Source organism: Numida meleagris, chromosome 5, assembly GCF_002078875.1.
Source record: "Numida meleagris isolate 19003 breed g44 Domestic line chromosome 5, NumMel1.0, whole genome shotgun sequence".
Classification (NCBI taxonomy): domain Eukaryota; kingdom Metazoa; phylum Chordata; class Aves; order Galliformes; family Numididae; genus Numida; species Numida meleagris.
The window spans coordinates 31,603,521-31,625,218 of NC_034413.1; the positions used below are offsets into that span (position 1 = coordinate 31,603,521).

Sequence of the window (21,698 nt, forward strand, 5' to 3'; positions counted from 1 at the left end):
CCGCGCTGCGGCGCCTGCCGATCGCGTCAGAGGCGGCGGGGCGGCCCGCGGGAACTGCGCCTCGGCTCGGCCGGACTGTGAGACTCGGGCACGTGGCAGCCGTTCCTTCAGCGTGTACGTGACCGCCTCGCCCCGCAGCGCCGAGCTTTCCTCCGGACCTCGTACCCTGCGCGGAAGGAAATATTCAGTGTCCGTACTCAAGTTTCAGAACGCATCAGAAAGGGAAGCGGGTGCTGCAATAACAAAAGTTACCTGTTTCACAATCACGGTGATCGACACCAGTATCATCTCTGCAGATGTCAACATTTTTTTTGGCGATTTTTCTGGCTGCCCACAATGCCTTTGCTGAATACAGTGCACAGGGCTTACCAGCAGCCATTTACTTAAGTTTATTTTCAAAAGCTGGTGACAGAAGTTTGTCCTCAGGTGAGGACAGTGTACCTATAGCACTGGTCAGAAAGCCAACATTGGCAGCTGCCGGCGCATCTTCCGCAACCATTGTACTGTTCGTGCTTTTTGCCCCATATGTTTTGAGCTGAGTTTCAATAGTTTGACATGTCAAAATCCCTTTTTTAAAGGTCAGACTTTCAATAAGAAGAAAATAGTCAACACTTGCAAAAGGAACTCGTTTCCAAACAAATCTACTGGAACATTTTTCTCTCTGCTTATGTCAAATTGCATTCAACAGAAATTAGTACTTTTTTCCTTTAACAGGTTACATTCCTTAAAAATTAAGTTTGTTGCAGCATTTGGAAAACTTTACTTTGTTCTGTTTGATCGTTACTTATTTGGGGAGTGGCTGCTACAATGTGCATTTTTTCCCAATCATAAAAAATATTTAGCAAGGGTGTGCAAGGACTTCTGTTACTGGGAAAATCTGAAACATGTCCTTTACAGCAGCAAACTCAGCCTTCTTACGTTTGTAATACACCAGGGAAACTCATAATTTTTGCTCAAGTCACCCTGTTTATTCTCTAATGCGAAAGCAAGTACCCTATGGGTTAAGTAACCAGGATAATAGCTGCTGTTGGTATGGTTTTACCCCAGCCAACTTTAATTCCTTTGGGATTTTGCTCAGGAGAAGGTCTCACTGAGGCACAATCATAATGCTTTGACAGCTCCAACAGTAAGCTTCATTTCTGCTATTTACAGTTTCCTCTCAGGAGTGTTGCGACAGCACTAACAGCTGAAAGTTTTCTAGAGTTTCACAAATGACTAGAAAGGTCTGGTAACTGCATAAATGGCTGCTATTTACTTTCAGTACTGGTGAGATATTTTGGGAGAATACTTTGTCAGACCTGGTGATTTAGGGAAGTGTGAACCATGACCACGTACTTTTAGGAAAAGAAGAAGCTTGTATTGCAAAATAACACAGAACATCTCAGAGATGCCCTAACAGGAAGGAATTCAGCAGTGAACTTTGTGCATAGCCTAAAACCTTTTTTTTTTTTTTTTTTAATACTTCAGTGCTATTAGGCTATTTTAAGTGCTCTGGAATTCTGTTTTCTTTATCATCTACAGTAGTATTTCATTATGTACATCTTCAAATCTTAACATTCTCATTTCTATCACTTCATCTTTTTACCCTGAAGTATTTGCACACTTTACAGAATTTCTCTAGTGACTTCCTTTTATGACCCATTTTTAAAATGTCACTCAGGTCACACTTACGTCTGACTGTTGTTCTTCCCAGACAGACTGATGGTACAACTAGGGAAGACATTGATGTCAGGCTACCGAAGAGTATAGCTGCAAACTGGAAGAAAAATTCAAGCTGGTAGGTGGCCTTATTGATAAGTGTGATTTGTTTATGATTTTTTTCATCAGTGTTCAAGATGCTTATTTTTATAATGACATTTATCAATTTAAATGACCTATTAGGACTGAAGTTAGGTAAGCTATTCTGATGGCAGTTGTTTCTGAAAAGAGAGCTTCAAGTGCCATGCCTCTAGGCCTTAGCGAAATAATTTTTTTTCCTACTTTTTACTTGCTTTTGGTCTTTACTGATTATTGATACAGACTCACTTCTGTCTGTCTAGTTGTTCATTTGCCTCTGCTCACACCCAAAACCACCACCAGTCAAGAACTTCTCCCACACAAGACTCAATACAATTTGAGGATTTTTTTTTCTTCTGTAAAAGCATAGCTTGCAAATTGAAAATAACTGAGAAAGTCTCAATAATTTGCAACTATGGCACTTTGATCTTCCTGGTAGCAAGTAAATAAGGCAATGCTATTTCCCAAGGTAGAGTGAGACAGGAGCCAAAGGTGACCACAGCACAGGCTGATCCTTGCTGACAGGGCGCAGTCCTGCAGCAGGACACACTGAGCTGGGTGCTGGGAACCGGCTCCATCAATAGCCACAGCAGATGGACTGAGAAAATCCAGGGTTCACCCACAGACGCAAATCAGGAACATCAGAGCCAGAAGATGAAGCCAGCACACTTAATAGCATAGCTCAAAAAAAAAAAAAAAAAAAAAAGGAAGGAGTGTTGGGCCCTGGCATGGGGGTGTAAGGCAGGGACCATGGTTGTGGCTGGTCAGGGCCATTAAGACCTGTTGGTGCAATCAAACCCTTATAGTCCCCACCTGCATCAGTGAGGTCCTTAAGGAGCAGAAATATTTAAATATTCAGACATGGAGTTGCCGAACACTGCCAAGTTTCTCAAGCTGAGCTGGCAACTGTATTTTTTTCATGTGTGGGGAGGAGGTGTGCACTTCATGTGCTCTGGAACCACTTAATAGGCCTTACTGTACAAGTGCAGTAGACTTGAAGCACCCATAAATGTCAGGCTGGTGCTCTCTTCCTAGACATAGTGTTTACTGCCAGACTGCATTTGTTGGCCAGGCACAGCAGTTATTCTGCTCTCATGCACTGGACTTGTGCAAGGCCTTTGTCACAGTCTCTTACCACATCCTTATCTCTAAGTTGGAGCTGTATGGATTTGAGGGCTGGACTATTCAGCAGATAAAGAATTGTTTAGATGGTCATAGCCAGAGAGTTGTTGTCCATGACTCCGTGTCCGAGTGGAGGCCAGTCAAAAGTGGGGTCCCCCGGGAGTCCATCTTGGGACCAGTGCTCTTTAACATCTTTATCAATTACACAGATGATGGAATTGAGTGCACCCTCAGCGAATTTGCAGATGACACTAAGCGGAGTGGTTTATTTGACACCATAGAAAGGAGAGATGCTGTCCACAGGGACCTAGACAGTCTTGAAAAGTAGGCCCATGTGGATCTAATGAGGTTCAACAAGGTCAAGTGCAAGGTGTTACACTTGGGTCAGGGCAATCCCAGATATATCTATAGACTAGGAGAACTCACTGAGAGGAGCCTTGCAGAAAAGGACTTGGGGATCCTGGTGGATGAAAAGCTGGACATGAGCCAGCAGTGTGCACTTGCAGCCCAGAAGGCCAGCTGCATCTTGCATCAAAAAAGGGGTAGCAGCAGGATATGGGAAGTGATTGCCCCCCTCTACTCTGCCCTTGTGAGGCTCCATCTTGAGTACTGTGTCCAGGTCTGGGGTCCCCAGTAGAAGAAGAATGTGGAGCAGCTGGAGTGGGTCAAGAGGAGGGCAACAAAGATGATCAAAGGGCTGGAGCTCCTCTCCTATGAAGAAGGGAGTTGGACTTGTTTAGCTTGGACAAGGGTAGGCTCTGGTGAGACGTCATTGCAGCCTTCCAGTACTTGAAGGGAGATTAAAAGCAAGAAGGGGAGTGACTGCACAGTCAGATAGTGCTAGGACAAGGGGGAATGGCTTTAAAATAGAAGAGGGGAAATTTTGATTAAATGTTAGGAAGAAATTCTTTACTCAGAGGTTGATGAGGCACTGGAGCAGGCTGCCCAGAGAAGTTATGGATACCCCATCCTTGGGAGGGGATCAAGTCCAGGTTGGATGGAGCCCTGGGCAGCCTGATATAGTGGTTGGCAACCCTGCCCACAGTAGGGGGTTTTTGTTCGATGATCTTTAAAGTCTCTTCTAATCTAAGCCATTCTATGATGATATTGCTCATGCACAGTCATGCAGTGGAACAAGGCCCAAAATTTCCCAAGAGAAGTGAAAAACAGGAGCAAGCTACTACCCCAGTGAGGGCATTCCTTCTTGCTTACAGCCTGCTCTCAAGTTGTCATTTTGAAAGGAATGTGGCAAGCTTGGGCCATGGCTGGAAGAGTTGTTCACTATGCTATGCGTCATCTGTCAGCCGCAGGGTCAGAATATCCAATTGAAAATATTTAGATTAGATTCAATGGACCTAAATAAAACTGAGGCAGAAGAGGAAATCATGGTCTTACAAAATAGTATTAACACTTAAGCTATCTGTATTCAGCATGCTTCCAGATCTCTTATTCTCTCATGCTTCCAGTTCACTTATTTCCAGTGCCTATCTCACAGGTAGATATTATCTACAGAACTGGGGCCAAGAAAGACTAAATGAGGAAGTCATTGGCAAAACCGCAATTAGAATTCAAGAGTTTCTGCATTAAACACATGTTATTCAAGACTTCTCTTTCAGATACTGCCAACTGACAGTTCTGTGGGTGATTTATCTGATTATCTGTATTGCAGGTACAAAGACATTAGAGGTGGTTGGCTTGTGCTCAGCTGGGTTTGCAGGCACGGCACCACATCAGTGCAGCATACAGCTTCCAAGGACATGTCTGGTCTGCAAGCAGGCCAACTGCCTTCTTGCACTGCAAAGCCAATAAATATGAAGGAGAATTTGCAAGGTAGATGCTTTAATTTATGCTTTGTAATTGAACAAGGAACCAGTTCTTATGTCTCAGCATAATATTTCCATTATAATTGTTTGGCCCCAGAAGCCTACATAGACCTGGATAGACCCAATCTTTCCCTTACAAAACAGCTTAGGTGTCTTTGTGGTGTAATTCCTGTGGCTTTTGGTTTATGGAGGGCTTAACTCAGGTTTGGCATGAGGGACATCTATCGCTTTCTCACTGGACTGATAACAGATGATCGGAGATCTGGTCTGGATGAATCCACAGGAGTGATTTAGGGCCAACATCCCTGAAAAGGTCCATTTTCAGTGTCAGAGCACTAACAGGTCTTCATGGCCCCGATCAGCTGTGTTTGGGGTCTCTGCACACTTGCTCTGTCCATGGACACAGGACTTAGGACTTCTATTTAAGCTCATACTTGGAAGAGCTGTGGAGCCGGTTGATTTGGGCTTTGATGGCAGTCTTTTTTGGCTACTCTGGGCTCTGCCCATCATTTACTTAGATTATGTCAAGTGTTGTTTTCCTACTGGGTCCCTAGATATGATTATAACCTGTAGACTGACTTCTTGGTTCGGCCTCGGATCTGTCCCATCACCTGGAATTTCAGTGGCCATCAGGACTCTTGGATTTACCTGCTATCCTCAGACATATCCTGTTTCCCTTGTGTGGGTACTGCAGGAGCAGGCACTGGCCAGCGTGGTCCTTGTCCTGCTGGTTTTGTGACTGTGCTTGGCTCCCTTTTCCTCAGGGAGCAGCTGCCCTGTGTGGTTCCCTGATGCTCAGTGCAGACTTCTCTTGCACTAAATCTGACAGTAATGTGCAGCTACTTAGAGCTGTGCATTTTATTCTTTAGTACTTCAGTGTCCAGTTGTATGTGTCTTGCAGGTATCGTTCTGATATTCCTTTGCATGAAAGCACAGATATGGCAGTCCTGTGTTAGGCTAAGAGTCTGCTTGTGACAGTCAGCAGCATATCTCTGGAAGAAAGCTGAAGCAGCTTCAGGGCTATTTTCTAAAGATACTCTTCTACCTTCCAGTAGTGTATAGCTAAATTGGCACTGTTCCATTAAGTAGATTTTGATTCAACATTCTCCCATTATTATTTTCTTTAGAAATCTAACCTATTGATTTTTGGCATCTGTAATGCTCTGTAGCAGTGAGTTCTATGGTTTAACAGTGCACTGCATGAAAAAGTAGATGTCTTCTATTCTGATATTTGATACATGTACTTCAGAGAAATAGTGATCACTGTGTTAACACTTTCTATGCTGCTCTGGTTTTTATAGTGTATGACATTTAAATGTTTGACATTTAACCTTGGAGAGTTTCACTGTTCCTTGCACTTCTGGTGCCCTTATCACCCCGTGCCTTTTTAGGTTGTACTTTGACCCTTTTAAGCTGTGTAGATGAGAACTCCACATTTTACTCAATAGCAATGGTGTTCCCTGCTTTGTTCTCTCCTCCTGATGCTACCGAGCACACTGAAGAGTTTTACAGAGCTGTCTGTAATGGAACCAGGATCTCTATTTTGAATGGAAGTGGCTAATTCAGAGGCCCTGGTTTCCATGTTTCCCCCGTGTGCTTCACTTCACATTTTAGCAAAAGAATTTCATCCACCATTCTGTTGCCCAGCCAGTGATTACTGTGAAATCTTTCTACAAACCTTTACATTCAGCTTTTACTTTAGGAGGCTGAGTACCTTAGCACCGCCAGGTAGGATCATCTCTTTCTGCTGCCCGCCTTCCGGCTCGTTAGCATTGAAAAAGACCACAAGCATCTATGTTTGCATTGGTGAAAGTGAACAAATGATAGCTCTAGTTTGTTCCCTAGATTTTAGCAGAGTTTTGAATGGAACAGTGGCTGTACATGCTAGGGTTTGGTTGTTCCCGTTAGATTTTATGTTCTAATCAAGCCTTTGACCTTTTGCTGGTTGCTTTCCTCCAAGTTACTCATTTCTCATCATTTTGTCCAAGCCCACAACTTTCAATGTACTCCCACCTTCCCAAGAGCCGTGCTCTGAGCTTACATGGGGTTTTACCATCAAGTTCCAGTTCTCTTCCACTTATGCCATGTGCAGCACTTGGACAGCAATAGTTTTTATTTCTCAAATCATATGTTTTCTTACAAAAAGAGTTTGTTACCTCTTCTTTTTAACAGGGCAGGCCTTCAGTATGACATAGCCCTCAATATCCAGCACTGGAGTCAAGTAATCTCTGGTTACAGGCAGAACAGAGAGCCCCTGCACACAGTCTAAGTTAGCAGCCAGTGAATGTTGACCAGGCAAGTGCTCGAAATTCAGGTGTACGTGGGTTCGCTTTATTATATCTGAAGTGTCCATGAGCTTGGCTAAGATTCCCAAATTTGTATTCCTTTTTGACTGTAAGGAAAGGAAGGGGAGGAGAGCAGAGGATGAAGGCACAAACCAGTGATGGGTACCCCTGGCACTGAACCATGCTGCCCACAGGAGCTGGCAGTGACAATAAGCTGTGTGCATCTGCGCTGCTGTTTCTCTTTTCTCTGAAACAAACGAAAATAGCGAATGAGAATAGCTAACAAAATGCGAGCGTTTAGAACATTCTAGTGGGAATGGAGATGGGCAGTGCTGCTGCTCTCATACATAGCAGAAAAGCCTCCCTGCAGACTCGCATCTGAATGGCTTGCTTCGCATTTTAAGCGCTTTACAGTAAGCAGCTAGGGATTTAATAATGACAGTTAAAAAAAAATGCACTGCTAGGGTGTATTGTTTCATAGATCTATTTCCAACATCTGTTCTCTGAAGGGACATCTGAGGGGACATCGGATTGGTAGCTGCTTTGTGCCCTGACAAAAGGCTGCCGCGATAACGACTGGGAAGGAGGACGAGTGGTCCAGCCTTGATATTAGAGGATACTGCTCACCCCTTCCCTCGGGAAGGAGCAGCAAAAACCATGGGCGGCTTTTAATGGAAGGGGTTGACGTGGGGAGAGCAGGGCACGGTTTCTCCCTCGCAGAAGGCCGGGGCGGCACAGCCGCGTTTCCCGCTGTCCGGAGCGCTGCCGCAGGCCCCTTCGGCCGGAATGAAGCTCCCTCTTCCAGCCGAAACAAAAAAAAAATGGTAATTTCAGTGTCACCTCCGCAGCTGGAGACCTCCAGGCGGAACGGACCACCCGCTTCCCTTCCACCGCAGCGGTCCCGCTCCCTCTCCAGCGCTCCTGGGGCAGCGGGGCGGTGGCAGCGAAGGAGCCGCTCCTCCGGCCCCGGGCCCGCCCCGGGGCGCGCGGCGCTGCCGCCTGCTGCCCGGGGGCGGGCGACGAATCCCGCTCCAGCCGCGGGGATCCAGGGCGCGTTTTGCCGCCTGCCGGGAGGGCTCGGTGCGGCGAGCGCCCCGCCGAGCCGCCCCCTCCCCGCTCCCTCCCGGAGGGTCCGGCCAGGGGCGACGCCGAGAGCACGTTTCGCGGCCCGGCGCCACCGAGGCTCCGTCTGCCGCGCTGGGCTCGCCGCGCTATGGGGACAGGCAGCGAGGCGTGAGCATGACCCGCGCCGAGCCCAGCCCAGCCATGCCCGCGTCGCCCCTTCCTGTTAGCCGCGGTACGTACGTGGGACGGCGCGTCGCCTTCTCCTTCCCCTCCACTTTTTATTCTTTCGCCCCTTCCCCTCTCGCCCGGCCCGGTGTGGAGCCGAGGCCGGGAGGGAAGGCCGGGGCAGCCCGCTGCCGGCCTGAGGGGAGGACGGGTCCGGTCTGCGCCGGAGCCTGCCTGGAAACGGGGACGGAGAGCGAGCGGGGCATCCAGCGTGGAGAGCCGGGACCCGCAGCCACTCCTGCAAAAGGGCAGGGGAGCGGGGCCGCGCTGCGTTCTCCTTCTCTGGGGGTGCAGCGTCCCCTCGGCGAGACCGGAGCTGAGGCGGGAGCGGCCCCAGCCCCGGCCCCTTTGTCTGCCCCCTGCAGCCCCGCTGTGGGCCGTGGGGCCACGAGGAGCCTGTGGCGGGCCTGCCCCTGCCCTGCCCGGCCTCTGCCTGCTCCCGTAGCGGGCGGTGGTGCCCGTGCACAGCCACGCATGGCCGGGGTGGTGCAGCCGCAGGGTCCTGCCGGAGCCCTTCTTGCAGCAGCTGGGGAAACGTGTGCTTGCAGCGCAGGATAGCTAGAGCGTGACCGAGCAGGCTTACGGGGCAAAGGTGTCTCTTTAAATTTTAAAGGAGGAACCTGTGAAAATAATTTTAAGAAACCGTCCTAGTAGTGGCTCTTTCTAGCCGTGCTCGGTGCTCTTTTTAAGGCACTTTTGTGAAGAGGGAGAGAGCTCTTCCACGCAGTAATCACCTTGTTTTCATTAATGTCAGTCAACGCAAATTAAGCGTGGAGATGGAATCCAGAAAGCGTGGCGTTGGCTGTGGGGCTGGGCGGCAGCCCGGTGCCCGGCTGGGAGAAGGCGAGGCGCTGCCCCCGAGCGGTGCTCCCTCCAGCAGCGCAGGGGTGGGAGCGAGGCGGCTGCAGGCAGGAGGGGTCTCGGGGACGTCGGGCAGGGCCGGGCTGCACGCAGCAGGTAATCAGGGAGGAATTCGAGGCGAGGGCGAGCACCGAGGAGCTCGCTGATATCAGGAACTTCTGTAGAAACTTTGCTGGGTAATAATTCCAAATCGCTACTGATAGTATTTTATCGTGGCTGGCGTGCTATCCGTGGTTGACGAAGCTGGTCTAAGCATTTCCATCCTGCTTTCAGTTACTTACATTTCAAAATACCGTTCAGGCTGAAAATTTCCAGGCTTAATCTTTGCCTGAAGGTTCTCTCCACCACCCCCTTCTTTTAATTGAGTTTGAGATAAGGTGATCCAGTTAGGGTTGTTTCTAAAGGTAAAACCTCCAAGGAAGGGAGTCAAATATTGTCAGAAAGAAAGGCGCTGTTTAAAGCATCACAAAAGCGTATTTATGGGGGGAATATGATTAGCTTAGGGGTTTTCACTTGCTATTTTTGTTAATAAGGACTTGGAGCCGTCTGGTGGAAGGGTTTTCATTTGATGAGCCTCCAGAACTTTATTAAATCTTTTTATTTTTTTGCATTTCTCCCCAGTAAGGTCAGGACTGTGCTGAACAGCTTAAAGCAGAGGCACACTCCTGCCTGGCTCGAAGGGGTGATGCTTGCACATGCGGCGCGAGCCTTCACAATGGGTTTCTGCTGCCAGTAGTTTGCTTGAGGTTTAATCTGGTTTTGTGGTTTAAGCATGCATGGTTCCTTGCAACTTTTTTTTTTTTTTTTAATTGTTCTAATAGAGCTTTCCCTAAACTGGGAAGGCTTTTTTTTTTTGTGGTGTTTTCACTAGTTTCACTCGCTGGGCAGGTTTCAAAAGTTTGTACTGAAGTCATTTTGCTGCAATATTCTAGATACCCTCACCTCTTGCTGAATTCAATGAGCCAGAGTTCATGATTCACAGCAGCCCTCTGCTCCCCCTGCAGTGAGGAAAGTAGGACTTAGAGGCAGTCCTGTTTAAGTCATGTGGCACCTACTGCCCCTAGAGCAGAGGTGGGATTCTGGGGCCAGGAGGACAAAAAGTAGGATGAAGTGAAGGTCTTGGTGCGTGACCTGCTGAACATGAGCAGGAAAAGGGTTTTGCTTTCCAGATGCATCCTGCAGTGCCTGCTCCAGGTTTGCAGTAAACTGCTGGAAAGCGTTGTCTTAAGTCAAAGTTTCATGTATGTGGATAAAATATGTCAATTTTGCTCAAGAGTGGCAATGATCCTGGAAAGCAAGGTGGCAGGTGTATGCACAGTAAAACAGAAAGCAACTCGTGAAGGGTGCGCGAGGCTGCAGCCCTGTTTGAAGCAGTGTTTCTGCAGAAGGAAAGCTCAGAGAGGCTGCGTGGCAGTGAGCGGCAGGCAGTGGGCTGCACTGCCAAGGGAGAGCCTCTGTGAGAGCGTGCGTGAAGTAGTTCCTGGTCCTGAGTTTCATTTTTATTTCTTAACCAAAACCAAATGGATACTCAAGGATTAAAGAAGAAGGGGGAGGGAAAATTAAAGCTAATTCTCCCCTCTTAACCCATTTCCCTTCTTTTCATACACAAAGTGTTGTACTGAACAATCAGTAGATGCAGAGAATGGAGCAAGATTGAAAAGTGGGCTGACTTGAGTACAGCTGGGAAGAAAATCCAGATGATGTGACACAGTTCCAAGAGGGCTGAAAAAAGATTTGGTATGTTGCATAGGGTCAGCTTTTCTAGTTTCTGTCTATTCCAGTGTCTGTTGTGTCTTCCTTTAGAACGCTTGCTGCTGGAAATGAGATGCTTCTCCATTCAAAATTGTAGATAAGAGATGGTATGACGACTTCTAAGTCAAGAGGTGAACCTTATTGCTTGGGACCTGTGTATTATTATTTAAAATGGCTTTTATGAAAGTTTCTAGGTCTTGTTCCCCCACCAGGCTAATCTCAAGTGACTTTTAAAAAGACATTTAAACACTGAAACAAAGTGCATTAAATTGGTTCATTCTGGCTGTAGTGAAACCAGGCTGAGCTAGTCCTAGCTGTGTGATTTTTCCCATACAGCTGTGTTTTTTTTTTTTTTTTTTTTTTTTTTTCCAAGGGTCACTTACTTTCTTTTATGATGTCAGATAAAGGCTGTCACCATTTTATGAAAACACATCTTTTAAGTTTTCCACCTAGTTATGAAACAGAATCTTAATGAATGCTACTTTGAAAGGGAAAATTCTTTTCTTTTTGTTATTCTGTGCAAAGAAAATGAAAGTAAGAGAAACATTTAAAAAAATATTTTTATTGCTTTTCCTGGAGACATTCCAGCAATATAGGGTTAAATCCCCCCATTACCTTGTAGGCAAGATTCTCATTATAATTGTCTGGAATTTTGACCTGATTGGGACTAAAAGATTTAGCCCTTGATTAGCTTTTTAGCAGTATTTGCTGAGGATTATAGCAGTCAGTGGGATTGCTCCAGATTTATTACTGAGAGCAAAGCTTAAGGTACTGGTCTTACAACCAGCTTTCAGTTTTGCACGTGAATTAGAAGAGAAATCAGCTCAAGTTGGAAGCAGCTTCAGGATGCACTGTTGCTGTTTGGGGCGGTTCCCTCCAAACCCTCCTGTACTTATTACCCACATTACTTTATAGGGACGCCTGTCCTCCTGTCTCAGGGAGGGATCCCATCTGGGTTGGAACTCAGAAGAGACCACTGAAGTTAGTTTTTCTCTCCAGGATGATGAAAACTGACAAGTTATTGCATTAACCCGTTAGATTTGTGTTTGATAGTTCTGGAAGTTGACATAGGTGTGTTAGTAATAGGATGTCTTGTTTTAAAATGTGACATGTGGTGTAGCTACTATTTGTCCTTAAGAAGTGACATGAGGCAATTTGCAACTGGTGCAGGCATCGACACAACATCTTTGCCAGCCCTTTACATGGAAAAGAGAGGGTAAAATATTCCTTAGTGCTGCAGAAAACAAATCTCGAATACTGAGCTTGTAGCTACCTAATATTTTGATCCTAGATGTGGCAAAATAAACATAACAGCAACAAGGTAAATTTAGTTTTACTAGAAACTTTGTTTCTTTTCTTTTTTTCTTTAATCTAGCAGTTAAGGTTATTGTGGCAGAGAAGTACTCAGAGAGAGTATGGGGTTTCTTTAAGGGGAAGCAAAGCCCTTGTGCTGACAGGCATTTCTCCCAAGAGGCTACAATTGCCTTGGAGGTCAGGTGCTCAGTTCCAGATGGATAAAACTGGAGTTCAGTATTAAAAGGAAAGAAAAAAAGATAAAGTCCTTTAGAGAGCTGTTGCCCAGATCTCCTCTAAAGAAAAATTCTTTCCAGTGACAAAATTGAAACAAAATGGATAAAGTTGCTACTGTTTTCTGTGTGTCTCTGTATTGTCTCTGACAGATACTAACAGCCTTTTCCATCTTCTCTTCCATGGTATTTAAATGCCAGGTGATTTCCGACAAATAACTTTTTTTTTTGTTTACCAAGGGAAAAAAAGAGGTCTTCAGCCACTTTACATTCAAAGCCTCTGATTTTGGTCCTGAAATGAAGCAACACTTTGGCTTTGTTACTTTTCTATATTCCTTCCAAAAAATAGTAATAACTCCACAGGTGCAGAGTTATGTTGTTTGTTTGTTTGTTTTTGTTAAAAACAAAGCCGGATGATCTTGCTTCTTCAGTCTTGAGGCACCTGTGTTGAAATCTCTAAATGCACATAAAGACATATTACATAATCATGATTTTAAAGAAAAAAATTAAACTTTTACAAGATTGCTATAAATGAAGCTTCTGACTGGTGATTTTGCAAATAATGCTTCCCAGACTTCTACAACAGCAGTGCCAACTGTTTATGTAGAAAAGTAGCAAGAGCAAAGCATTAAACACATTCAGTATCTTCAAAAATCCAGTCTCTGTTTCCATTCTTGATCTCCTGTTTTCTCTCATCCTTCTACTTCTGTTTCAGGGCTGATAAAGAGAAAAGGCTTTATCTCCTCTCTTCTGCTCCCCTCCTGACTGACACATTTCCATGCTGCCTGGCCCTTATTTGCTTGCTTTCTTCCTTGCTCTCCTGGCTATAGTCTCTGAAAGTGGCTTGCATTTCCTCTCCTACCGCTGTTATGTAGTATCAGATTCTAATGGCTACCAATGGGCTGCCTGCTGCTTATTTGCAGCTGGCTTTGCAGCCCTCCAGGCTGTCCTTTGGAGCCTGGCTTCATCAAAACCACAAGGAAGTGGGCAGCTCTTTGCAGACTGCCAGCAACTGTTTCATGGACCTGTTAATGTGCTGCTGATGCCTCTTTGCTCAGTTGGTGGAGTGACTGGTAATGGCCATGTCCCTCTTCCTCTATGCCATTCCAGAAAAGGGTAAGGGAAGGAAAGCACTCAAATTACCTTAACTTCAGGTTTCTGTTTATTGTATTTCAGTGTCCAACCTAACTTTTTGGAGCACTTCTGTGGGAGCTGTTTAGGTCTTTTAGCAACGGCCTTTGAAACATTATCTGCAACTATGGCTATACATGTGTATTTAGTCTCTCTGGGTCAGATGTTCTTCTGCCATTACCAGTTCTTCTTCTGCCATTAGCTTGTTTGATACGAGTGGTTAGCTTTGTTTTCTGATGTGACCTTAGAAGTGCGTTTAGCCTTGTGCTGTACTGCTGACTCCAAAAATGATGTTTGAGTGCACGGAAAAAGTGCTGTCTAGTAACATTAGTTTGAAATGCTCCTGTAAGATACAGATGAGATACAGAATGATCACAGCATGTTTACATAGACATGTGATGTATGTGATTTACATTTTGTAGAATACAAGATCATTCAGCTTACTGCTGAACAGATGAATAAGCTGCTTTAAAAATAGTGGGGAGTTACTGTTAGGTTTTTCAAGTATTGTGGTGGCTGTGCAGCCTGTTGATGGCTGTGACAGAGCTAGAGATGAGTTTGCTGCCAGCATGCTGGCTGGGAACAGTGAGAACTGGTAGTCCTGTGCAGCAGACATGCGTGGTGTCTGTACTACACTGTGCTGAGATGGGTTCTTGTGGTCTGGGGATGTGTTCCTGCAGAGCCTGCCCTTTTTGTAAAGGCCCCACACCATTGTTTGCCCCACACAAGCTGAACCTGGGCACTGCGGTAGCTTTACACATTTCTGAGGTGCTAGGTAGGCTGGGCTGCACCAGCAGGGCTCTGCCCTCCTTCAGTGGATCTCAGACTGGGCTGTGGGTAAGCCCAGCTGTGGTGACATCACACTGCTGGCTTCAGCCAGGTTGAGGTCATGTGGAAGAGAGTGCTCTGCCTCTCTTGCCTTTTAAAGTAGTGGGGTTTGGACTCAGCAGCACCCTTCTTCCTTTTTTCTTCTTCCTTTAGGAGACAGGATTCTCTTTTTTACTTCCTTTAGAGGTCAGGATTTTGAACATTATCCCCTTGTTTTTTCTTCTTCCTTTTTCTCTCTTCTCATCAGTGGACCGTTGGTGGCCTAGGGTTGATTTGACTTCAGCTTAAAGAGTTCCAAAAATGATAACAAGGGGTGTCCTGCCTGAGACTACAGTCTCTTGCTCTGCCTGCTCACATTTTTAGGATGCCCTTGTCTCCCCATCTGATCTATTTGAACAGCTAAATAAAGCTCTTAAAGCCTTCCACAGGTACTTAAAAATGACATGTATTTAAAACCTATGTATTTAACAGAATTTCTTTATATTTAAAAAAAAAAACCAAACAAACAAAGAAAAGCAACCTACCTTTCAGAAAATTGCTCTGGAGCCAGAAGAGTCTGTTGTATCCTCTGAAATGCCCGAGTTGTGTTTGGGAGTTTGGAGGCATTTTCATCGCAGCCATATTTGAAGACAAAAGCTTAGGATAAATCTTGTGTTTTGTTGATGGCAAATATGGCAGTAGTCATGATCTTGAAGCAGAGGTGATTTCTTGCATAATACATTTGATATTGCTGGAAAGGACCAAGGCTTGCAATGTAGTGCAGTGTGCTCGTACATGATCCCAGGAGATAACACTTGGAAAAGCAATTCTTCCCTGACCCACTTACCCCCATGAGTACAAGTTAAATGTCTTTAGAGAGGTAGTTATTTCTCCAGTTTTAACCTGGGTGTGTACCATGATGTGCAGCCTATGGATGAGGTGCTCTTGTGATGGTGTATGGGTGCCTGAAAAACCAGCTAAATTCAGCGTTGTTGTTTTTTCCCAAATGACCAAGTAGTAGTAGCTTTATGCTCCATAGCATATCTGCAGGTGTAAATTTTAGCTGCCCTTACCCAAGGGGAGGGGTGGTTAACAAACCACCAATAAGAATGAGAATGTTCAAACATCTTAAAATTGGTGTAAAATGATAAATATGAATTGCTGCATGATCACTTGAACTTTCTTCGCTTCTTTGTTAGTTTTCTAGGCAAGCTTTCAATTCTGCAGTCTGTTAATATTTTCAAAGCTTTTGTGTTGATTTAGCCTAGTGTCTAAGTTCTACCTGGGTATTTTTAAACAGTCAGCTTAATATACATGCTTTCTTCATTAATTAGATGTATATTAATGTTGTTTTATCTTTTTCTATTTCAGAGTTGACTCTGTATCGCTACAGAGAGCCGCAATGGGAGTGTGCAGTTTTCTGTTGAAAAATTCTCTCAAGAGCTCATGATTTTTTTCCATCTCTTCTCTTAACATTTCTACTATTCCGCAGACATGGCTCACCACGCAAGGCCTTCCAGATTAGCAAAAAAGGAAGAGATAGGCAAAAGGAAAACTAACCAGGGTAAAAAGAAATCTAGCCAAGTGAGAAAGAAAACCACAAAGACTTCCACAAAAGCTGTTAGTTCTGGAAAAGGCAAAAAGCCGGCACAAGAAAAGGATGTTAAGAAAAAGCAGCAAGAAAAGAAACCAATCATGAGCTCTTCAGGTAGATTTCTCAGGAGCAGTGTCACCAGAACCTTGTCTGGAACACCTTGGGTGAGTCTGGAGAAAACTGACAATATCCTCTTTCATAGCCAGGAAGCTTTCAACATCAATGGTTTTACAATGTCTCTTCGTAACCGGTCATTCTCCCGTAGATTTTCCCAAGCTCCAACAATTGCAAAACCCAGAAAAGCTGCAGCACAAAAAAAGCTAGAAACAAAGGAAAAACACGAACAAGCTCTGGCAGTGGTAGAAGAAAAAAGTGTTGAAGCGGCCGAAAAAGTGTTGGAACAGAATTTAGCAGAAGATGAATTAGCTCCTCTGCCTGTAGAGGATATTCCATGCAGGATAGACGAAGAGCCTGCTGCCACGTGTGCTGGTCAGGAAAAGGAGGGAGAAGTATCTGAAGTGAAGAACTTGGTTCCGAGCACCCAAGTAACTGATGACAATACAACAGTGTCAGAGGTGGAGTATGAGCATGAAGACCTGCCCTGTGAGCCAACACTCACTGATCTCAATGTGAGTAGTGCAGCTGAAGCATTTGTTGAAGATGCTGCATTGGTGCTTCCATCTTCTGATTCCATAACCACCTCTGAATCAAACTCAAAGGTGTGCATAGAGACTCCCTTCGACCTGGTGCCTAACAGTAAAGAACCTGACTCTGGTTCTATTGATACCTCAGACCCCAGTTCAGCCGTGCTGTTAGAAGAGCTGGTCCCACTTGCTGAATCCCACATTGAAACAGAGTCGGACCTGGTGCTAGTTAGTGAAGAGCACAACTTGAATTCTGCACCCACAGTTACCTCTGAGTTAAATTCACAAGAATGTTTAGAAAATTTGTGCTCATTTGCAGACTCCTGCTTAAAAGCAGATGGGGATTTGGAGTCTGAGAATGAAGACCTTAGTTCACATTCCCACTCTGAAGCTGCCACTGGATCAAATTCACTTGTACATTTTGAAAGTGTAAGCTCACTTGTGGAATCCCACGTGAAACTCCTGGATTTTGTGCCCATTCACAAAGAGCTTGACTCATACTCAGATTTGAGCTGTACAATAGAGAATACAGAACCAGACTCAAAACATATATTTACAGTAAGTGAACCAGTTTCCGATACCTCTTTAACAAATATTGAAGTGGAGGATATTGAACAACTTGTTAAATGTATTGATGCAGAGACGTTAATTTTGAATTCAGGTTATGTCCCCGCTTTATCATCAGATGTAGAAAAAAGCGCAGCCGATAAAATCTCCTGTGAAAGCTCCAGAAAATTCTCTGAAGGTTTTGTTTCAGAGTTGCCTTCAAGCACGGAAATCTCTGTTCTTGACTTAGAAAAAGCCATAAATGCAGATTTGCCAGCTGACTCGAGACTGCAGCAGAATGATTATTCATCACAGCTGGGAAGTGTTGGAATAAGCTTGAATTTGGTTCAGGACAACGTGAGCGACAGCACTGAAGCAGTTGAGGCCTCAGGGCCATCCTCTCTTACAAATCCGGCTGTTGGTAACCCTCTTGCATATCCATCTCTGCTCCCTGTGTTTGAGAAAAAGAAACGAAGGCGTTGTGGAGTCTGTGAGCCCTGTCTGCGGAAAACAAATTGTGAAGAATGCAGCTGTTGCAGGAAACGCAAAACCAGTCACCGGATATGTAAAAAGAGAAAATGTGAAGAACTGAAAAAGCCACCGCCACCAATCACACTACCTCTTGAGGTAAGCCAGAGAAGTCTCGAATTAAGTCACAATTTTGAGGATTGAGGTACATCTTAAAACGATGCAGAGGGGGGTTGTTGTACAGCTTTAGAGAACTTAGGGTCTCTGGTGGAGCTAGCAAGTTACACTGTGACTCTCTTGCTATCTAGAGAAGCATAGATTAAAGTGAGCTAGAGTTGCTCTTGTTCCTGCTGTGTTGATGAAAAAAAAAAAAAAAAGAGAGGCAAGCATGGCTTTAACTCTGTGTTTCAAATACTGGCATATTGACTAAAGCAACTGAGGGCATGAAGAGACGAGAAAGATTTAAGTGCAAAATGTGAGGAGGGAGGAAATGAGTAGTCTTAGGATACCTTAAGTTCTTAGGGAAAGGGTGTGCATTTCAAAATAGCTAACATTAGAAGGTAAAAGAAGGGAGGCTGCCTGTTCTTTAGAGTTAAAATGATTTGCTTGTGATTATACATTTGGTGGAAACAAATTAATAAACTTCAAGATCAAACTGTAGCTGCCTCTTCCCCTTTCACATCTCTCTGCCTTTCTAATTCTCTGTTCTTCTGTTTCTTTCATTTCATTTCTCCTGCCTCTCATACTTTGTATCACTTACCACATCTCCCCCACATTTTCTCTTTCTGTTTCTTACTCATTTTCTGATCCATCAGTGTTTTATAACCCAGGTCATTACTTTTGGACCAAAGAGGAGGGGAAAAGGCATTCTGTATGCCCCTGTGATAACAGCCCCGAGCTTCTGAGAGATTTCAGTTCAAGATCGGGCTTTAAATCAGGTAAGTAGGGAATTGAACACAGATTTCCCACATCCCAGCTGAATTCCCTAACCTCTAAGCTGCAGAGTTAGCCTCTGCTTGCTCCTGGAAGTTCATGTGGTTGAATAGAGACTGAGCCGTGGAGAGGGAGATGCTGTCTCAGTTGTTAAGTTGCTGGGACATTTGCCTTGGGATGTGGGAAACTCGGGTTCAAGTCTCTGCACAAGCGTGCGCTCTGTGCTCTCTGAGCAGTTCACGCTGCAGGGAATGCACCTGCAAAACATTTCTGAACAGCAGGTTCATTAAAACAGCGTGTTCTTACAGCAGGTAGAAATCCCAGTTTGCTGCAGAGATCTCAGGAGAGGTCCTGTTTCCTCCCCTGTCCGGTACTTGCTGAGGTTTGCAGATGTGCCTGTTCTGTTTTCACAGTAGGCAGGCAAAGATGAGAGTCCCATAGTAGCAAGGGGTTATGGTACGTGTATATGCTTTATGCAGGAAAGTGTATTTTAAATTAAAATGCTTAGGGAAGTAGGTTTAAACAGCTTGGCTTAGAGTTCATTAAAACCCCTTTATGTCTCAACTGCTCATAATGAGCAAAGTGAGGGAAGGGACAACTAACACGGGACTTGAAGACGTATAATTAAGCAATAAAGGTGATAGAGGCTGATGCTGACTTCTTGCAGTGAGAAAGTGGCAACATTAAGCCCTTCTGTATACTTAGCCACTGGAGCTAAAGAGGCTTGTGGAAGAGAATTGGAGCTGAGATAGGAAGTGATTGAAAAGACATGATTTAGAAAAGGTTTTGGCAGGGTCAGTGAAAGGAAGCACTCCAGCTTTTCTGTCAACCTTTGTTTTCCAGGCTAAACGTACTTCTTTTATTGCTAAGTCTGACCTTCTCCTTGCAGATTTTCTTTGCCCCTTCACCTCTTTCCTCTTTAGGCACTCCTTTTTCTTTCTTTATGAGGAATTTCTTGTTTATATTCCTTTGGCAGCTCATTTCTTGTGTGCTTTTATTTTATTAAATTGGTCACATTTTATTCAATGCATTTAGAGCTGCACCAGAGGCCTCTTTCATTTCTTGTTAAATTTTGTATGAACTTTGAATACGGCATAGAGGAAATGAAGTATTCCTGACATTTAACAACATGTCAGGTATTTTCTCATAAAACAGTATTTGAATTAAACCTGGTGCCTGTTCAGATGTTTCTAGGAGCAAGTCTGGTCTCTCATATTCTACAGAAGCTCTGCTCTGAGAAAATGAAAGAGAAAACTGTTTCTGCAGCGTGTGTGTGTGTGTTGTGAGAGTGCTTTGAACATGCTTAGATATAGGGGGTGATGTGGGGGGATGGGAAGCAGTGCGCAGCAGCTATCCTTTAGATAAGATTTTAGCACTCCAAAAGGGAATCCCTTTGCGTTTTCCCAGACCGAGATAGGGTTGAGACTACAGCAGTTGGGATTTCCATGCCAGTGATGTGTCTCAAATAGAGGGCAGCTGGGGGAAAAAGTCTGTAGGTCTCTGTCCATGGTATAAAAAGGGCACAAAGCAATTAAGAGAAATTAGGTTGGCTTTAGTACATTCCTCGTTTGGAGGAGCTGTATGTCTCTGTCTCGTGTTGGTGGAATGTAAGCATTTTTTGGAGGTGATTCACTGGGAGGAGGATGCAAGGGGATAGACGTTCTCTGCGTGAGCATAGTTTAAACATTGATGTTTTGCCTTAAAGGGAATTATTTCTTTTGACTTTAACTAAACAATGCAGAAGTCGGTGAAGTGGATGAGAGCTGTGTGTGTTAAATGGCTCTAGGATATCTGGTGCAGGGGTTCAAAGTCCCTGCATGCCGCTTTAAAAAAAAAAAAAAAAAAGCAGTTTTTCAAAAATAACATCCACATAAACCTTCAGTGATATGTTACCTTGTTGAGCGTAATGGGTTTTTCAGGGACGCAGTGTGGGGGAGGTCCGGAATGGTAGTGCTGCTTCTCCAGTGGCTACGGCAGGGGAGGCTTCCTTAGGTGCCGGGGGAGAAAGCATCCTACAATATATAGGCAAAAGGGTTGGGCGTCACTGCTCCCTGAAGGAGCAGCCAGGTAAGTCAGAAGTGTCAAAGGCATTGAAAAGGAGAGGAAAAAGGTTTTATGCTGCATTACCGTCCCACTCTGGGTGAATAATGTAGGAACACTCCACAGTGAAAAGAGCATTTTAACAAGTTCCACCTACACAGGAGTGTGGAAATTTTACATTTTCTCTTGTCTCCGAGACTGCTGCTTTCTGAAATAACATAGTAGTTGCTGGAGGCTGTTTTGCAGCTATTTTCTACCAAAAAAGCCCATTTTATCTCAAGAAGTGGTCTGTTTTGCTGCTGTTGCGGCATTGTGCACATCTCGGCGGTCTACAAATGTTGCAGGTCAGGGCTCAGTAGGCTGCAAAAGCAGCATAGGAGGGTGGTGCAGGATTTGTATTGACTTCTCCTGGGGAACAAGCATTTTCAGGGGCTGGCTTTGCAGAGGTGCCTGCATTTTGGGGCTGCACCTGGGCGGGAGCCCTGTCCTGGTGCCAGCTTGCTCCTAGGGAGCATTTGCCTGGAGGTGGGTGACGGTGACTGCCCTAGGAGGCTCTGTGGGATCTGGCCTCGCTGAGGTGTCCCAAGACATCTCATTCAGCAGCTATAATCTGAGTAACGGGAAATTGTGGAATGACAATACGGCCTGCTTCTTTGTGGGTTTTAACGTGCTGCCCAAAGCCCAGGCATATTTAAGGAGCATGCTGCAATTAGCGGAGGCTGGGAGCTTTCCAGCAGCCGCTCTTCTTTTTTGAATGGGAAATGCTGATTTAATGGAGAGCCCCGCAGCTGCTATCTGTCTGGACTGAGCTGTTTGGGGTAAGCTTCTCAGGGCCAACGTGAGATACTGCTTGACCCTTACCAAGGGGAGAGGGCTGTGCTGGCCGGGGCGCGGTGCCGTCTGGGCTCTGGGACAAGGTGCTCCCCTTCTGTGTAGAAGTGGTTAAAACCCCTCAGCAGGCTGCCCGGCTTTGGGGCCCGCTGTCCGCCCGCCGCCGCCCTCCGTGGGCTCTCGCTGCCCGCCCCTCCCTCACTGTCGGCCGTGTCCTCGCCTGACCCCGCGTGCCGCAGACCTCGCGAGGCCGCGCCGCGCGGGTGGGG

General features: G+C 45.3%; 1 protein-coding gene and 1 long non-coding RNA gene across 6 annotated transcripts in view; both read left to right on the plus strand.

Annotated features, from left to right (window-relative positions):
• LOC110399475 overlaps nt 1-4,721 on the plus strand; it is an 8,748-nt gene extending 4,027 nt beyond the window's left edge. Inside the window, exons 2-3 of the long non-coding RNA XR_002439226.1 lie at nt 1,694-1,777; nt 4,568-4,721. This is a non-coding gene — a long non-coding RNA (uncharacterized LOC110399475). The remainder of the gene's footprint in view (nt 1-1,693; nt 1,778-4,567) is intronic.
• The window catches only part of TET1 (tet methylcytosine dioxygenase 1), a 72,893-nt gene continuing 59,273 nt past the window's right edge, over nt 8,079-21,698 (plus strand). For 4 of the 5 annotated variants that reach the window (XM_021397556.1, XM_021397558.1, XM_021397559.1 and 1 more), the window contains exons 1-2: nt 8,079-8,303; nt 15,745-17,784. In XM_021397556.1, coding sequence (XP_021253231.1) covers nt 15,868-17,784 — 1,917 coding nt within the window. In that variant the 5' untranslated portion in view covers nt 8,079-8,303; nt 15,745-15,867. Of the gene's footprint in view, nt 8,304-10,768; nt 10,895-15,744; nt 17,785-21,698 lie in introns of all 5 variants that reach the window. The other variant, XM_021397557.1, reaches the window with a different exon arrangement.